This window comes from Chelon labrosus (assembly GCF_963514085.1).
Source record: "Chelon labrosus genome assembly, chromosome: 19".
NCBI lineage: Eukaryota > Metazoa > Chordata > Actinopteri > Mugiliformes > Mugilidae > Chelon > Chelon labrosus.
Genome location: NC_140352.1, coordinates 25,067,650 through 25,087,571, shown reverse-complemented (window position 1 = coordinate 25,087,571; position 19,922 = coordinate 25,067,650). Strand labels below are relative to the sequence as shown.

The window sequence follows — 19,922 nt, the reverse complement described above, 5'->3', positions numbered from 1 at the left end:
ATGAAAATCCCTAACTTCGAGCTAGTTAGTTATAAATTATTTTGCGTTGCTTATAGAAGTTAATATTTTCAGGTGTACAATTACCATAGCCCTTAACACCCTCATACCCGCTTGCTTAGTTATTTATTGTTACGTTTTGCTTATTTTACTTCTGGTACTTCTGTTCTAAGACACTGCAGAAAATAAGTTTTTTATTTTGTAATATTGGTTTGGCCTCTCCTCGTGAAGCAGCATTATGCACATCCCCACCAGACATTTCAAGCAATTGTTCCTCCATCATATGCAGAAATCAGTCAGATCTTTTCAAATCTTTTTCATCAATGTCCTTGTTATTAGCACCAAATATTAACACCATTTAGTCCAGATTTTTAAGTGAGATATATTGAAGTGTTCTTGACCTATGTCATACACTAGAATAATCATAATAATTTTTCAATTATTTATTTTTTTTTAAATTGTGAGATGTCCGGAAGTTCTTAAACTACACCATCTAGATAAGGGTTACCAGTTCATTTCGACTTATAGATTCACGTACTGTTTATACTAAATAAGTCACTGCGTTCTGACACAGCAGTGTTAGGTGGGTGTTGGGGTAGGTGAAAAGAATAGAATAGAAATAGAATAGCATTTATTGTCATATGCCGTATACAAAATACCCATCACAGTGGTGCTTTTAAGAAGAATAAAATATTCAATATTCAACATACATAAAAAAAAAAATTGAAAATCACATTCCAAAGATTTATCAGTTGCCAACCTCAGTATGTTCTGGTCATTTTCTTTGATGAGTAAATTAATACACACAAGTACAACACAAGTAGTGCATGTTCAAGACTGGGCTTGTTTGTGGTGATATTGGGTCTGAAGTAACCTCTCCAGCTGGAGAGACAGTGTTTCTGTTGTTGAACATGGTGGTGGGAAGGCCTTGGTTCAAATACCCCAACTCACTAATTTTGTGTGTATGTGCATTCTTCTTATTCTCTGTGCATGTTTGTGTATGAGTTGGGGGCTACGTAGATAAAGAAGTCTTTTTAGCTAGCCTGCATGTTTTCTGTGCAGCCAAGCTCAGTGAATTGGATTTGAGTTTTTCACAAGCAAGATAGTGTGCACGTGTGCGAGCGAAACAAGGCTGGAGCTGAAGATGGACAGAGTGATGGAAAGGAAAGCATGACGGTTATGTAGCTTCTTGAAAACCTTATGAAGTCATCAGAAAGGATTAAAAAACACAACATTGATCCTGCAGAATGAAAGGAGGATTGCAGACAGCCTGATTTAATTCAATTCAATTTTATTTATATAGCGTCAGTAACAATACAAATCGTCTCAAGACGGTTTACAAAAACCCAGCCTGACCTAGCCTCATAGATACACATATCTGACTAAAGTGTACATGTGGAATCTTATGATACAAACTGATGATGTTACATGACAGTTTGAAAATGTAAGAGGAATCATAGGCAGGTTGGAGAATTGTTCATTCAGGTAGGAGTGGATAACTGCAGGATTCCATGAAGACTGGGCAGGCTGATGAGACCACGACAACAGATGTAGTATGGAAACACACAACTCCAGGCCAGAGACGCCAATTTAAGATTGTTGACTCTTTATATCAAGGTACTTTCTGGTGGAATAAAAAGGGATGGAGATGAACAAAACTGGCCATGTCTTGATATTAACGTTGTCATGTCCTCTCTGTAGTAACAATGCTGGTGCTCTATTTAAAAGCCAGCTTTGTCTGTTCTCTCCGCATTGGTTGTGTGCTTTCATGTCTCATGCTTATTGGCTACTGGCAGTTGTTACGCCAGCCATCCAGAAAGTAGTTGTGCAGCTGATAGTGATGGGCAGATTATAAGCCACTGCACCACTAAACATGCATATTAAAAAAAATAAAAAATAATCGATGCATGTATTCCTATATATGCATACAAAATACCTTTAGGCTCATATACTGTTAGGCACAATAATAACAATTTTAGCAGATTATCAAAACATTTTCAGGTCTTGACTTTTACCTATCACCGTGTCAGTGCAACAAGTAGCAGCAAATATGGGATGTAATGACCTGTGAAGTCTTTTCCACTTTGAATTGATGATACACAGGGTAATGTCACTGCTGTTGGTGTTTGCAACAGTGCCAGAAATACATCTAGTAATAAAGGTTAATAAACACACCACTTTAGTATTATTGCATTATTAGGTAATTATTAGTTGGCTTAACAGATGCAAGGGAAGACTATTTTAAAACGCTCGCATTACTAATGAACAGACATCACTTGCATTGCTTTTGTCGTTTCAGGTTATCATTCAAAATTAACGGTTGAGTGTTTTTCTGAATGAATGGAGCAAAACTCTGCTCATGCAACAGAGCATCAGTTGAGTAGGTGGTCTATCAATGTGGCCAGGAGACATTGTGTGTCCACACTTATAAGAGAATGGGATCTTGGTGATGATTTGAGGGATCCAATCTGAAATGCATCCTTAATGCATCATGGGTGTGTTCATGCATGTATTTAAAGCTGGCCATTTGCAATCAAAACACTCCTGATCTCTCTAATTCTCTAAACTCTAATTAGATAATGATATGTATACCTCATGGCAAGTGTTTCTCACTTGGATGAATGAAGCATTCACCACTGTTGTCCTCCATGGACACCCAAACATTTTCATGTTGTCCTCCATGGACACCCAGACTTTTTGTGTTTTGTTTTTAGTACATTAGCATGTTCTGAATCACTTGCACTGAGAAGTCTCTAAAGGGAAGTCTCTAAAAATGCCACACTTGGAAATAACTCCAGACATATAGCCTGCTTAACTATGATAAAATCAAATAAAAAACAAAAGCATTAAGCATTATATATAAATGTACAGCAGTCTGTATATAAAATTGTCTGCATACATTTGTGGCTTTGATTTGGAATTGTCTGGAAAAAATATTGAGATATATAGCGATCAGCCACAACATTAAAACCACTGAGAGAAGTAAACAACAGTGACCATCTTGTGACGATTCAATGTTCTGCTGGGAAACTTTTGGACCTGACATTCATGTGGATGTTACTTAGACATGTAGCACCCACCTAGACCAGACTAGACACCCCCACCCCATAGCAATGACACTCCTTGATGGTAGCAGTCATCCCCAGCAGGATGCAGTTTGACACAGACACACACAAAAACAGTTTAGGAACAACTCAAAACACATGAAGAACAGCACAAGGTGTTGACCTTGCCTTCAAATTCACTAGATCCCAAACTGATCAAGTGTCTGTGGGATGCACTGGAACAAGCCTGATCCACAGAGACCCCTCTCCTCAACACATAGGACCTACCAACAACATTCTGTTGCCAGACACCACAGGGCACCCTCAGAATGCCCATATCCATTCTCTGATTAGTCTAAAGGCTAAACTAGACTTCTTTAACTAAAGAATTTCAATAGGATGTTGCTACATATTAAAGAGCTTCTTCCAGTTTGGATGTGAATAGCCTCAAATTATATGCACTTTGAGACCATATTCAGGATGTAACTCTAAATTGAATATGATTAGTATATGACTAAAATTAAAAAATATGGTGTTTATTTTCAGCTGCCCTGGGCCTGTGAATCTGTCATCCAAAACACATAATGTGCACAGCATGGCACAGTACAGTGTACTCATATACGTGAGTCTGTGGTCATTTTCATTCTTGTCTTGTTTCGGTCAGTGTCTTTTAAGTGGTTCCATCAACGGCCCATGAGAACAGTTGCCTATAGCCTGTTGTGATGGTGGAAGTGTGGCGTCTTTTCTCCTTTGTTCTCCCTCTCTCTTGTATCTACTCGCTGTGGCTCGTAGAAGTCTACTGAGCTGTGTGTGCGTGTCCATGGCCAATGCTCACAGCCTCTGGTTACTATAGCAACAGACTCACCAGACACTATTTTCCCATTCCTGTCCATGCTTGTGTTTTCCTTGAATGAATACACTGCGTACTCTGTGTGCATCTCTCACTCTCCATTTCATACAGAAGGTATATTTCTTTTTTCTTTCTTTTTTTTTTACTTATGCTTGCGTGATCGTAATTGAAAAGCTGATAATTAAATAACATACATACATAACACTGAAGTAGCAACACTCAAGCATGTGTGTGCATGTGTTTCTGATAGGGATGTTTTTGTTCAGAGTTATGACACACAACTTAGACTTAGGTATGTGTATTGATAGCTTGCAGGATCAAGACTTGACTAACAGCTCCTACTACTCAATTGTGTGTACACACCATAGACTGTATATAAATATGGACGATGCATCCCCAGTTCCTTGTATTTGCCAAACTGACTCTAACTTCCGGGGGAAATGGGACGGTGCCAGTTGAACCAAGAAAGCAAGAAACGTTGGATTATACACTGTCATTTTTTTATCCCAACTCTCACGGTCCTACGGAGCCGCCTCATGGGTTGGCATGGCAACTTGTAGAGATCATGATGTCACATCCTCTTTCTATAGCGTCAAATAACTAACTAAAACGACATTTATCAGAAGAATGGAGACTTGAGAATGCATCAGCATTATATTAACTGCCTAAAATGACTGGAACAGTCCTTGAAAAAAAGTTATGTGACATGTATTTAATGTTTTTAGTTTGGTCCAAGTCCCATCCACCCCCGCCTCTCGCCCGATGACAGCTGGGTTAGGCTCCAGCAGACCCCCACGACCCTTAACAGGAATAAGCGGGTACAGAAGATGAATGAATGAATGAAAGTCCCATCCAATAACATGGAGGAGTGGAGCATATTATACTGCTGCCATTCACCAGGGGGAGCTGTACTTGCTTTGGCTTCTCTTTTGAGGAGCTGTTCTGTTGTCCATCTTTATACAGGCTACAGTAGATTGTATACAGATTGTAAACAGATTGACCTACAGAAATATCTCTATTTCACTGTTATCATCCCTCGTTGGCTTGACAGAGAGTGAAATGCACAATCTAATGTAATAAATGAGGCCATGTATCTAGTTTTTAGACTATACAGTATGTTCATTATATTGACTGTTGTAGTATTTATCTATTTAGAAAAAAAATGTAGTCAACCATTATGACCTAAACTAAACCTAAAACATTTAAGTAGACTTAGAACAGGTATTACAAACATAAAATCTGTTAGAAATGCAATAATAATAATCATCAACTGATGATACCTTGATGATTACTGATGACATTATATGTGTGTGTTCTACAGTGAGCTGTTGGAATTTTGTGTTTCTTTTCTATTTTCTTTTTTCCAGCACTGGGTTACCCATTTCCTGTCTCTTTATGGGGCCCAATAATAGTTTTAATGGCATGGGCATACATACTTTACAGGCTGGGCTAGATGTTAAAATATGTATATGGACCAGTTTGTATCCCATTGATATGTGGTGGCAATGTTTGTTCAGAGAATTACAAGAACACATAGTTCATGTACATAGAGAATTGAAAGGCAGCAGCCTTACTTGAATTCTGTAATATCTATATTAAAAATTGTTATTTCAATAATGGAATGAGTGTGACATTCAGCACATTACTGCTATTCAAGGATATAAAGTTATAACCACCCTGGGTTCACACAAAGTGTTAAGTCAGAAGACTGACGTTTTAGAGCAGGGGTGCCCAATACGTGGCTCGTGATCCGCTGATAGATCACAAAGGTTGTGTGGGTAGATTGTGTGCCATTCAGAAATAATATTTTAGATGTTAGTCTTAAAAATTGTATAACACAATAATTCAATCAGTCAGTGACAAGTAGTCTCCAGTTCCAGTTGTTTTTACTCTTCTGATCTGTTTCTCTGGGCTCCCTGTTTGTTCCATTCTTGTGATATTGATATTTCAGGAAGGCCTGAAAGTAGACAAAGAGAACCCAATGGAACTAACGAAATGGAGAAATTATACATGTGTATTTGTTTGTTCAAGAAAATTGATCGTTACGTACTGTGTATGTGAAATGCAAAACTATGTGAAACCATGCATCAGTATCTGCTGTGACCCTCTTGTGTAGCAATAACAGCAATTACATGTTTCCGCTAACTTCTGATCAGTCATCTACAGCAACTTGGAGGAATTTTATCCCTCTCCTCAGGACAGAACCGTTTCAGATGTTGGTGGGTTTCCTCACATGAACTTGGTTGGGGTCGTTGGGGACTATTGGGGTCTACCCAGTTTCCCTTCAGATTCAGCTTATGGACAGATGTCCTAATATTTTCTTTTAGAATTTGTTGGTAAAATTTAAAATTCATTGGTCCACCAATGACGAGCCATCCTGGCCCAGATGCAGCAAAACGGGCCCAGACAAGGACATTACCACTCCCATGTTTGAAGTTCTAATGTTGGAATGGAGTGTTTCGTCTCCAGTCATGAACCTCTCATTTAAACCACACAATACTACTTTGGTGTCCTTGGTGATCTCTCAGACTATTATGCATCTTGCTTTTGGAGTAATCTTTATTGGTTGACCACTCCTGTGGAGGATAACAGTCTTAGATCTCCTCCCTATGTTCACAGTCTGTCTGAATGTTGATTTGTTGATCGCTTTAGAGATGGTTTTGTTGATGGTGTATTTTCTAGCCTGACTCTTTTTCTGAGGTCTTCAGAAAGCTCTTTTGTCCTTGCCACACTTCCACAAACATGTGTTGTGAAGATCAGATTGTGACAAATCCTTGATTGTTTTAAACTAAATGGGACACTGAACGACACCTGAGTCTCATTACATTGATTGGAAACACTTCTTAACAGATGGACTCTTGTAATGCACTTACTTGTTCTCCTCATAGATCTGTAATATTGGCTCATTTTCTTGAATGAACAAATAGTAAAGAATAATATTGTAGTTTGATTTTACTTTGATGCGGCACTGCATGTTGGGAAATTTTTTCTGTAACATTGAAACCTGAATTTCGAAAGGAATATTTGTTATTTTGAAACTGAGGCGGATATACATTTGCTTTTGTATTGCACTATTGCACTGCTTTCAGCGCTGACTGTATAACACCCACTTTTCACAGGTTTGCTCATGATCAAATTCCATTTCACATCATGTACTTCAAATATGCATTGTCTTTCTTCGAAGAACTCGCAGATTCTACTGTGTGGTCATACATTTAATTGCATCTATATTGAAACACTAACTTAATTATACATGAGATTAGATGTAGCATTTAAATGTGAGCCATGTCAAAGCAAGGTGTTTGCAGCAGTGACATTACTTTGCTAATGAATGCTTCCTAAATGATGTAGGTGAATACCAGAGTGCAGAACTAAGATCCAGTCACAAGTGGTCACTAGTGCTCAAACCACCCACTGTTAATGTGAACAGGAGTGAACAGAGCCTAGATACTTATTACTCAATATCAATGTCCATTCATATGTAAAAAAGCACTCAAGTGAAACATGATGACACTTTAGTTCACTTGTGATATTCTGTAGTTCTACTCCTGGGGACTCAGCTGCCTATTTTCAATGACACACATAAACACATGAGAACATAAGCCTCAGTGACTCCACAAGAGAGAGGTGCTGAGGAGTATATAGACTCTCTGAGGCTGGCAGAGAAATTTTCTGTCAGACAGGTAGGACCAAAATAACTCCAGAGCAGTACCTTTAATACCTAGCTCTCCAAGCCGGAGATGAGGATACTATTGTCAGTAGTATGAAAGGCAGCTGTTAGATCTGAGTTGGTTGCCTGAAATGTTGCTGTGTCAGTCTAATGTCGCACCCCGGTTGTACCAAGTCTAGGAAAGTACTAAACTATGCTTGTTTATCTGTAATTATTAATAGTCATTTCTCTCTGTTGTATGCAGGTATATGTGGAATTTGATGACCAGGAGTGGGAGAAGAGAGAGTGGGTGAAGGTTTATGAGGATTTCCAGCTGTTTCTACTGGAGCACCAGCTGGTCTGGGCCAAGAGGAAGGAGGGAGCAGCAGCAGCAGCAGGAGGAGGAGCAGGAGGCTTACTGCAGGGAACGAAGGCCAAACACATACAGTGGCCTGGCCTGGTAAGATTTGTTTTCTTTTTACAGGCTGGACATTATAAAGAGCACTCAGCCATATGAACAAGTTGACTATGTCCTTACGTATTCACCACAGTACTGAAGAGAACGTGTTCATTATTTTAGATTGTTTAGATGCCAGCCCTTCCACACTTAAACTTTGTCTTGTCTTCTATCAGTTTTATTGAGCCTGTCTCAGTATATTTCTGAGGACGTTGCGTTTACCATCTATTCTGCGCTCTCCTAATTGTGTTTGGTAGTTTATTATTCTTTTCAAATTCTTCTTAACCCTCTCATTTCCAGATATCCCAAATACTTGAGCTTCTGTCTTGTTGTCTTGAGGATGGAAGATATCTTTAGAGTTGTTTGTTCGTGGTGGTTTTGCTGTTGTGGTGGGCTGTTTCAGTTTTACAAAGCATCCATTTTAATTGTTCTGAGCAATTGCCACACTGAATGATGACTGAGTTTGGGCTTTTTTGGATGAAGTTTAATTTTCCAAATGGCTGGCAGCGTGACCCTCCATAATTGATAATGAATATAAACATTGCCCCAAACAGACTTATTCTAAAATTGATGCATTTATGTTATCGACATTATCGGTTATGTTGACGCATTGTTGATACATATAGTGAACTGCAGTCAGGACTTCCCTGTTACTCAGTTCTCAGCAGTTACATTTGCTGCTGTATAACAATGGATCTGATTTTCTGTTTGATACCAGACTTGGAGCTAATGGCTGAAATGATAGACCCAAAGAGCCTATTTTGGAGCACGTGGCTGAATATGACTGAATGTGGTGAACTGACCACTGGAGCATAAAGATGAAACCTCAGTTTAAATGTATATGTCTGACAGTTGTTTTTATTAGAATGTCTCTCTCTGGTGTGTGTGTGTGTGTGTGTGTGTGTGTGTGTGTGTGTGTGTGTGTGTGGGTGTGTGTGTGAGAGCGAGAGCAAGCATCAGCCCTCTGATGATTCTCAGTCTGCTCTGTGTCTCTGTCATCACACATGTGCTTTGCTGTGGTGGCACTGTGGTTGCTGTGGTGTTTTTGTAGTTGTAGTCTGAATGCCGTATAATTTCTCTGAGGCATAGACTATATCCTACACACTCAAGATGACTGTGGCCTGTGTAGGGATGGTCCTACTAAACTGGCGTTGAACTTCAGAGCTAAATGGTTTTGTGTCTGTCTCGGGCTGAAAGATCTATTTCCTAAAAGTGATGGAATTAACTTTTGACAGTGTGCATGTCTGTGTGTGTGCCTATCGGTTCCTGAGTATGTGTTTTGATCACTGTTCACTGTTTTGATTATGTAATAGCACAGCGCCATCTGGCACACGCATGGGACATACAAGTTAAAAGAGATACACACATGCACACGTTTTTCTCTCCATCTGACTCCTTCAGTTTTTTCACTTTGTTAGTTGCCAAAATCTAGTTCTGACACATACATACACATAAGTGGCAAAAGATGCAATAAGCCTGAGTTTTTTAGTTTTTTTTTAAGAAAATGGTTAATGTGGCTTTCATTTTAAAATGAATAACAGTTACATGATAAGTTCAAATAAATTTAAAGTTAGCCATTAGACAAAACATCTGAAAAAACTTCTGTATCTATACCCCCACACACAAAAATACTAAGTCTTCATGTTGCTTTCTTGCTCAGCAATATCTCTGGTCGCAAATGTAATTGACTAGCTACAGATATTAATATAATCTTATCTCCAGTCTAACTACAATTAACATCATAGCATGACAGTAGTTTCAGCATGAAGAGTGAATCAAGACTGAGCTTTAGTTGACTTTAGATCGCAAACTTAAAAACTAATTTAACGGATGAGATGGTGTTGACTTAAAAATATACACTGGCAAAATCTTGCATATTACATTTTAACTTAACTAGTCACGTCAATATGCCAGTGCAATCATTTCCTCTCTCTTTCTTCATTTCAGTATGTATTTTCTATCATGTTAAACCAATTTCAGTGAAATAAAAATAAAAGCTGGACGGAACAGTGGAGTGGTGGTTAGCACTGGTGCCTCACAGCAAGACGGTTCTGGGTTTGAATCCATGTCCTGACTGGGGCCTTTCTGTGTGGAGTTTGCATGTTCTCCCTGTGTCTGCGTGGGTTCTCTCCAGGTACTCCGGCTTCCTCCCACCATCCAAAGACATGCTGGTTAGGTTCATTGGTGATTCTAAATTGGCCGTAGGTGTGAGTGTGAATGGTTGCGATAGACTGTCCAGGGTGTACCCTGCCTCTCGCCCGATGACAGCTGGGATAGGCTGTAATCCGTGTGATGTGAAAGATATATGCATGAATTCATTGCATAACAGCATCACATCACATACATTTTAAAATGTTTGGCCATCAAATAACAAAAAAAAAAAAATATATATGTCTTCATTTCTTATCAAAGGAGCAACATTTGAAAAAGGTTTGGGTTGTTTACTTTGTTCCTAGTTAAACTCTTGCTTCATGAAACACATGCTTTGAGAAGTCCTGTTGGAACACTGGAAGACTCTCGCCTAAAAACAGACACTGACAGACACTAGTCCCACCCAATCTGAAGAAGATCTGAGATGTTCAGAAATATTGTTCTTTCATTCATTCATTCATCTTCTGTAGCCGTTTGTCCAGTGAAGGGTCGCGGGGTGGCTGGAGCCTATGTCAGCTGTCATGCACTTGAGGCAGTATTTTGCAATGTGTGTATACTTGTTGATATTACAAGGACAATGAAAATACAGTTTATCGGTCAACATTAAGAGACACACACACAGAGACGGCAGGCATGCAGACCCAGCAGATTGCTTGTGTAGTTATTACATTGTTGCATAACTAAAGCCCTGTGATCCCCATACACAAATACATACACTGTGTGTGTTTCTTTTTCCTATTTTTTTAATTTTTTTTCAGTTATTCATGCTTGTCATTGTTTTGCCTCAGACTGTTTTTGCTCTTTGTCTCCCTCACATACTCTTTTCATTGTCTCTTTTCTTATATTGTCATTTATCTCTCTATCGTGTGAATTCTCTCCACTTTGGTCTTTGTCTCAGGCCTGTGGACTGAACAGATCAGTGTGCTCTGGATATGTACCAAAAACTATGGATTTCTATTGTGCACTAATATGTTTGTATCACTTGGCATAGAGACAGCTTTGGGTTTCTCTCATAGAGACCGGTCTCGAGACCAAGACCGGTCTCGAGACCAAGACCGGTCTCGAGTACTACGACACTAACGCCAGTCTCATCTCGGCTCATATCAGTGAGTGACTCAGAATGATCCGAATCCCTCGAAAGATCCAGGTTTTAAACTATTACTAATTATTAATAATGGTTTTTGAACATTTATGCATGCACTATCGAATCGTCATTTGTCGCATCACGATGAATCTAATAATCGATGTATCAGCACACCCCTTAGTGAGACCCAAGTCACAAATTTGATGACTCGAGGTCGCATCTTTGACTTCAACACCAATAACTCGTGATTCACTTGGATTGAGACTATTGACTTAAAAATACTTTACACCAAGCCCAGCGATCAAACATTACGATTATCATTGAAAAGAAATGCCACTTTCTTACCATTACACTGCATACACTGCAGTCTGTTCTGTCCACTATAGAGCCCTTTGCTTTTCTCTTGACCACGGTCATGGTGGCAAGTTTATATGTACATTTACTGAAGTAACTGCTTTGTGGTCCATTGAATGTTTGTTTGACTGACTGTCTTTCTCTAGCTTAAATTTGAACAGTTAGCTGAAGTAGTTTTTGGTTATGGAGTATAATGGCCATTTTCCTTCTATTACATGATTAATGGAAGGAATACAGTGTAATCATGAAGCCCATTTGATGTCTCAACAATGTCTCTTCTTTAACTAAGAGGTACTGTATGTATCAAACCAAAATAGAGAGGGAGAAGTGAAACGGTAGCTACTGTATGTCTGGACTCTGCTAGTTTATCACTCCACCTTGTTGTAGCAAGATGGTATTTTGTCAGGTTGCCATACAGCGTGCCAGGCCGAGTTTCTCTTTTTGTCTGTTAATTTTTAGCAGCACCATCATCTTTTGCACATCTGTTCTTGTTTGCTTGGTGCCAAGTTTTGTATCTCTAAATTGAGAGACTAAATCAAGACAAAAATGGTACATAATGAATGAACAGACGGCACCCACATGCACTGAGCAACATGGCACCTCAGATTTGCCACTTCCTTGGGATTGGGTTTAGGGAGAGGCCTCCTACCTTTGCTCAAGGGCCACCATGATACTTGAAAGTGGAAAGCTAAAAGTATACAAATGGTTTCATGCTGGAAAAAGCAACCTTTCATAATACAGTTCATTTGTTTGTTAGACATGAAGCTGAATTGAAATGGCAATATTCCAGGGATCGAACTGCTAACCCTTTGTTTTGTGGACAACCCGCTCTACTTACTGAGCCACAGCTGAAGATGACACTGAGACCATTTTAGACCCATGTGTCTTACTGTGGTAAGGCCCATCTCCAGAAAGAAGAAAATAATCACTGAGTACCTACTGCAAGTGCCCTCATCTACGCTGTGGTGTGCTGGGGAGGCAGCACTAAGTAGAATGGCACTTCATGGCTACATACATAAGGCAGGCTCTGTAGTAGGGGCAGAGCTGGAGTCCCTGACATCAGTGGCAGAGGGAAGGACCTTGAACAAACTCCAGTCCACCACCCTCTACACAACACCATAGTCAGGCAGAGAAGCTCATTCAGTGACAGGCTGCTGTCTCTGTCCTGCTCCACGGTCAGGTTGAGGAGGTTGTTTGTCCCTCAGGCCATGAGTCTATACAATGTCTCCCCATGAGGAAACAACAGGACTTTGGTCATTGCTGTCAGTGCTGTATATTTTTTGCACAGCATTATATATTCATATTATTATATAACTTAAATGTCTTAATAGCCGTTTCAATGCGATGAAACTACTGGACACCCAGTTTCACACAGGATAAATAAAGTATCTAATCTAATCTAATCTAAAGATTGAGCTTCTAAATTTGATGTTCTAAATCAATTTTCAGATGTGTGTGTACTTTTGCGTTCCTATGAAATGAGTGCATTTGCTGTAACAATACTGTGTGAAACTTTCAATTTTTGGGGTTTTATTCCCCTCGCCAAAAGATATCCTGAAACCTTGATCGACATTTCTTGCTTCATCATTGACATATAGCTTGTGCTGTGTCATTCTAAAGAGAAGAAAAGGGACCTTTCCCCTACTCTCATGAAAAAAATAAATAAAAAAAATCACTACTAGGTGTATATTGTTTACAGAGAAAAAATAATGTACACACATATTTTGCAAATCTGTCACTGGTCTAGTTTCCTCTCATTTTGTTTTACTCACATGGGAGGAAGTGCTCGCACCTCCCCATTTACTTCTCTGTATGTGTGTTTGTGTGGAGGAAATGAGTCTTCAGTGGGTTTCCTGTCTACCAAGGGAGTGATGAGGTGTTTTGTGAAAAAGGATTTGCTGCTTTTTGCTGCAAAAAGAGTAATTTTTGCTATCTGCTCTGTCCATTGCCCTTTCTCTCACAGTCTCATGCAGCAGAGATTTAAATGTTTCAATGGATGTACACTGTGTGTTTCTTCTGTGTGTTTAAGGTTCACGTCGTGCACAGTTCTTTACACACTGATTAATTTGTTGCATTGCCAGCAAATACTTGTTCCTTCCTTAAATAAATGGATGTCAAGTACAATCATTTGGTAATTATTAGGCGAAATGCAATGAAGTTGCAGGATCCCTATTGATTTTGTTGCGATTTTGTTCTTCTTCGCCTTGTGTTCATTCTGCTTAGCTAAAGTGTCTGCCCAGGACAAACTGCAAGGGCAAAAGGCATCAAACTTGGTAACTTGGTAGAAGTCTTGGCATTTCACTTTGTCAAGGTGTCAATAGACATCCCTACAGCTAGGTGGCGCTATAATAAGTCAGTTTGCGTTTTGGCTCATACCTTGAGAACCGTGTGCCCTAGAAACAAAATTCTTTCTCGGCCTGCCATTTTTTTCCACCATTTTGAAAATAATTGCACCTCAAAGCAGAATCAACTCCTCCTAGCCCGTTCATCCAATTCTCACCAAACTTGGCATGTACCATTTATGGACAAAGATAATGAAAAGTTCTGAAAAGACCTTTAGCAGGGTTATTGATTACAAAGTTAATTAATTTTTATGGTGTGGCGCAGTATAACTGGCACAGTATAACTCCAAAGCTAATATTTTGTGAAGTATAAACCCAAACTTAATCAAACTTCTGATCATTGATAAAAATATGATTCTGATTCTGACATTTGACAATAATAATCTGTGGATGACTCCTTACAAACCCACCAAGTTTCATGCAATACAGTCTATAGAGGGCACTACTGGTGACTTATGCCTCTGCGTCCTGCTTGGGGATGACTTCGCCACGGCATGGACCCCTTTATGATCGCTTGCGATCATCTAGTTACAATTGAGACCTTATTGTGTTTTCCTTTTTCAAGAAAAAGCAGCCATTATTTTTGGTTTCTTTGGGTTACATTGATAAGATGGACATTGTGGGATAGGTCAGCGTTTCCCTGATTACAAGGAATGAACATTCTTTTTTTTGTAGCATTATTCTTCATTTTCTACAGGCTGTTTTATTTACATCGCACTTCGAATATTTATCGTCCTGGAATAGATGAGAGGGTGGTGCAATCTCAACCTGGAGCATTGTTTACTGCTAACTGATATCCAATGTGTCTGTGCAAGAGTGTGCACCAAGAAGAAAAACTGTCGTAAACTGTGCAGTAAACAGACGCCTCTGTCTGTTTACCACCAGACAGGCTATTGTCTTGTTTATCATTATATAACCAAGCAGTGTGCTTGATGTGTCTATGGAAGAGTGTGCACCCAATAGTGCTACTGTGCATCTAACAGAGGTGTCTGACTCCTCCATAAGTGAGATAGATCAAACTGAGCATGCTGTTCATGTACAGAACACTGTTTTACGATCCCCAGAACAACAATCAAGCCTTTTCTTTGCTTTGTTTCAGTTGCCCTGTGAACACAAACTGCACCAAGATTATATGCAGCATTGTAACCATCAGTATCAGTTGCCCCCGAATTTGAATGAAATATAGATGTGAAAACACGCTATAATACTGTAAAAATGTGTGTTGACACATTATCTGTATGGAAGAAGTAATGTCAGTACTTCCACGCTTCTCTTCAGGAATGGTGCATTCACACTACAAGCAACAATTCCTTGTGCAGCTGTAGCTCACGCAAGTATCTCATTTTGAAACAGCCGCACTACTTTTTGTGGAGAAACCTGTATTTTAGCTGAAGTTGCCTGTGGGTTTGTCTTTGCTTCCTAATCAAATTTCCTTTCAATTGTGCCTCAAATTTTTATTGGTCTACGTGAGTTCTTCTTGATGTCAGGTAATAAACAACATCCTCATCAGAGATCCAAACGTCTAACAATATCCAAGTCTTTTTAAAGAGTGACGTCTCTATCCTTCTCACCAGAAATGTGGGTTTTTAATTTGGGCTTTCGTCTCTATCCAGCCTTGCAAACATTGTCTAGTTGGTTTTTGTATGAGGATGACGCACCAAACTGATGATAGGCTGTTGGCCAGTATTGGACCATCAGTGATCGTCTGTGTCCCTAGTTGATAGAGCTTGTCGAATTGACGGTGCAGAACGAGAGAGATCACCTTGATTGGCTGTTCAGTTCCTAAACCTGATGTCTGCTCCTTTTATGCAAGGAGAAATACAATAAGCACTGCAAAGTCCTAAATGACTTCCAGCAGTAGCAGCAGGCTACTGGTCTGAATGTCTCTGAACAAACAATCAGAAACAGACTTCCTGAAGTTCGTCTGAGGGCCTGACATCCTCAAGTGGCCCTGTGCTCACTGCCTGGCACCATGGAGCTTGATTGTTTTTTGTTGTAGAACACCCGAATTGGCATGGTGTAGGACAGATGAGAGCAGGTTCACCCTGAGCACGTGTGACACAAGTGAAAGGCTCTGGAGAAGCAGTGGAGAACGTTATGCTGCCTGTAACATTGTTTAGCATGACTGGTTTGGTGGTGGGTCAGTGATAGTCTGGGGAGGCATTCTGACTGTCATTAGGTATCAGGATGAAATCCTTGGACCTATTGTCTGACCCCACACTGGTGCAGTGGATCCTGGGTTCCTCCTCCTGTGTGGCGAGAGTATGCAGGCAGTTCTTGGAGGATGAAGGAATTAATACCATTGACCTGCCCCCACGCTCACCTGACCTAAATCCAAGCTACAAGCTCAGTGATATCCTGGTCCAGATACCCGCGACATTGTCAGGCACGTACAAACATGTGAGTGCCATACAAACTGCTGAGTACCATTTTGACTAGCCTGCTGCATGATTTTTTCACATAGGGGTTTTTGGGGTGTCTTGATTTCAGCCCTCTGTAGGCTGATAATTATAATTTCTATCCAATGATGTGGCAGCCTTTCGTTCTTAACACATTACCCAGTCCATGTCAGTAGAGATATCCAGTGTGCATTTTGTGTTTTCGACAAAATCTTCTCCTTATCATCTGTTCTTGTGAATAAAATCTGTGCTTGATGGTGTAGGACCAGACTACTCAATTGGCGACCCCCGGGCCAGGTCCGGCCCCTGAGGAATTTCGTACCGGCACTTACAGTGTGATGTAGTTATTACATATGGATAGTCTAATACAGCGCATGACTATGGCTAATTGTACATTCTCTTGTGCAGTAGGAGATGGTATACACACGTCTGGCCTATATTTTGAGGGACCGCACATGACCAATCAAAGTCGCCGTTCGCACTCGAGTGCAACGCTCTGAGCGCTGACTGTATATACGCCTGGGCCCGTATTCCTAAAGATTCTGAGAATCCTCTCAGAGAGCTCCTAACTTAGCCTAAAAATTCCTAGCTAGGAGTCTTAGCTTAGGAGTGATTCCAGAAAATTCTCAGAGAACTCTGAGCAAGGAATGGACAGAAACTCTTATCTTAGTGAGGAGGTGTGGTTGACCCCGTTGCTAGGTATGAGTCATCATTTCAAGAGGTGTGATTGGTTGATCCTAGAAGCTAGATAAAAATACACTTTTGGTGATAATTGGCCTAGAATGGACGTCAAATTAATAGACTTAATAACAGAATCTAATCTCTATGAAGACTGTATAATTATAAATAATACTTTACATAAAAATAAATAAATAGTACGCTATACTTTAAAAAGTATCCTATAAAATGTGTGATTAAGGCCACGACCACAGTATTCACATGCTGATAGTTCTATTTATTTGCTTTCATTCATTTACCACACTGGTAACATTTTGCACTTCAACCATTTGGTATTAACAAGAGTAAAATGGCTCAGCTTTCATCAATTTCTGTGATTACTAACCGGTCTAGATTTGAACATCAACCAACACTGCTTCCGAAGAAGCAGTGTTGGTTGATGTTCAAATCTTCCAAAAACCGAACTGCAATGGAGAAGAAATGAAGTAGGAAACCCAACTGGAGAGAGGAACAGTGTTTGCTTCTGGTCAATGAGAATAAAAGTGTTTAGAGACGTAGATTTGGCCCCAAGTCATCACTGCTGCATTGTTGCATTTTTGCATTTTTCCTGTTGCTAAATACCTCAGTGTTGTGATGACTTTCATTTCCGATGATACAGTTGCAATTTTGCATGCTTTTTTTTTTTTTTTTTTACAGCGCATTGTTTTTTGCGTCCTGATTGGCTAAGGGACTGTAGCCCATTGTCAATCGATCTCCTCCGTACGGTGTCTCTTGTACAGTACAGAATGCGTTCAGCTTGCCAAATTTACATATACAGTATCTTTGATCGCTGGCAGTGTGACTGAAGTGCGGTATGTTTGCAAGTTATTGAGAAAAGTGTATAAAGTGTGTAGTGAGGGGTTTTGCAACCGTAAAACATTTATAATCATTGTAAAAAATAAAGCTGACTAGGCCTACTTCTTGGATTTCGCCTATTGCGGGTTATTTTTAGAACGTAACTCCCGCGATAAACGAGGGACTACTGTATTGCGATTGTAACAAGCTTGATTGTCATTCAGTGTTTGGAGAATATCTCTCCTGTCTCTTCTTTCAGCCATTTTCTCCTCTGCTTAAGAAATTCCTAAGGCTCCTAAAAGTCCTCCTCCCTGCTCTTAGCAGATCTCACATTAGGAGCACTCTTAAGAGCTAAGATTCTTTAGGAATAGCTTTTATCTTTACTAGGAGCCACTCCTAACTTTGGGAGGAAAACGTCATGATTCTAAGAATTTTCTTAGAATTTGGCCACTAGGAGCAACTCTTAGCGCTAAGAATCTTTAGGAATACGGGCCCTGGCTCTGACCGCTCTGACTTCTTTCTTTCAAGCACAAAGGTTGGCTAACAAGACAAAATATCTCTCTCTACTTTAAAAAAAAAATGAGTTCAGTAGTTGTCCATATCAAGAGGGTTGCCAACCGTCTCTTGAAAAAACAGAATCGTTCCGTATTTAGAAACAAAAGTACGCGTCCCGTATTGAGCTGAAACGGGACGCACTTTGTCCCGTATTACCGTGAGAATCAAAAATAGTGTGTAAAATGTCAATGGAATGAATAAACAACAGGACACTTTATGTGAAAATTTATGGTAAACTTATTCCCAGGCCATCTCCTGCTCCGTGACCAATGAGCTGACAGCAGGAATCCTGCTCATCTCATTGGTCGATCGAGGTACTGTTGTTTGCGAAGAAGATACCGGAAGACAACAAAGCAAACAACTTTTACTCACACTTTCTGTTTGAACTTTTCTTATTGTTTTATATTAATTTATACAGTTTTATGTTAAGCAGGACAGGTTTCTGTTAATTTTGTTATTTTGTATTATAAATTGTTGAATAATAATTTGTTTTGCGCGTGTTCATATCATTCAAAAATATGCAACTAATTCAATTCAGGTTCGAGTCAAATAGTTCAAAAATCGTTTCCCACACACAAAAAAAGCTAAAAGAAATTCACCACGCCGGGAAGGGTAAAGGCAATCAGGTCGGCTGACCCTGCCAATGAGGTGTCCCTTATTTATTTTTCAGGGAGTTGGCAACCCTTTGTGCATATGTTGTTCTGCATTTACAAAATAGAATACATTGACTCCTTCAGTATGTTGTTGTAATTTCTTTATTTGTTACTGTGATTACGTTTATTCTCTGGCCCCTTAGTTTGCCTCAGTTTCATGAGATGGCCCCAATTCCCAATTAATTGAATAGCCCTGGTGTAGGATGACCCCCAGGTCAATGACCCCACTGAGGACCTTCACAGACATAACGACAGACTACTGCAGCCTGCTGTTATGGAGAATTACTTATACTCGAGCATGCGCAGAACATACACACTAGTTAGCTGTTGGCTGTAGTCTTTGTAATGTGTTCAAGTTGGTGGTTCTTTTACATGTTAGGTCGGTGTGTCCAACCTTGTAAATAAAGCTGTTGCGTCAGTGTAGAAAATACTGGAAATGTTTCTTGTAAGCACAATACAAACACAACAGTAAGGAAAATAGCTGAACACACTCATACATTAGGTTCATTAATTAACTGCATTAAGTTGTTAAAAAAAACAAATGAGACGCATATTCACAATGTGCTGTATTGCTGCATACCCGTCATCTGGGCGTTGCGGAGAAGAATTTATTCACAACGAAATGGCTCAGATTGATTGTAGGACTATCCAGTTGTTATCCAGTTATCTAGATATGTTTTCTCTGTATCTGTTGAAACAGTCCCCAAAAGGAAATCCAAATGGCGTGTTACCAGATTCATATTCTGATAAAAAGAACCTAGCCACTCCAGACTAGAGGAATGTTGGTCTTCGTATAACGGTATTGAACGTGAACACTGAGAATTTCTTTTTTCTGCTGTAACAGTTCTGTTAAGGTAACAAATGCTTCTGCAAAT

At 39.7% G+C, this 19,922-nt stretch overlaps 1 protein-coding gene across 1 annotated transcript in view; it reads left to right on the top strand.

Annotated features, from left to right (window-relative positions):
* jmjd1cb (jumonji domain containing 1Cb) overlaps positions 1-19,922 on the top strand; it is a 105,540-nt gene that overhangs the window by 37,073 nt on the left and 48,545 nt on the right. The window contains 1 exon segment of the mRNA XM_084568163.1: positions 7,806-8,000. Coding sequence (XP_084424289.1) covers positions 7,806-8,000 — 195 coding nt within the window.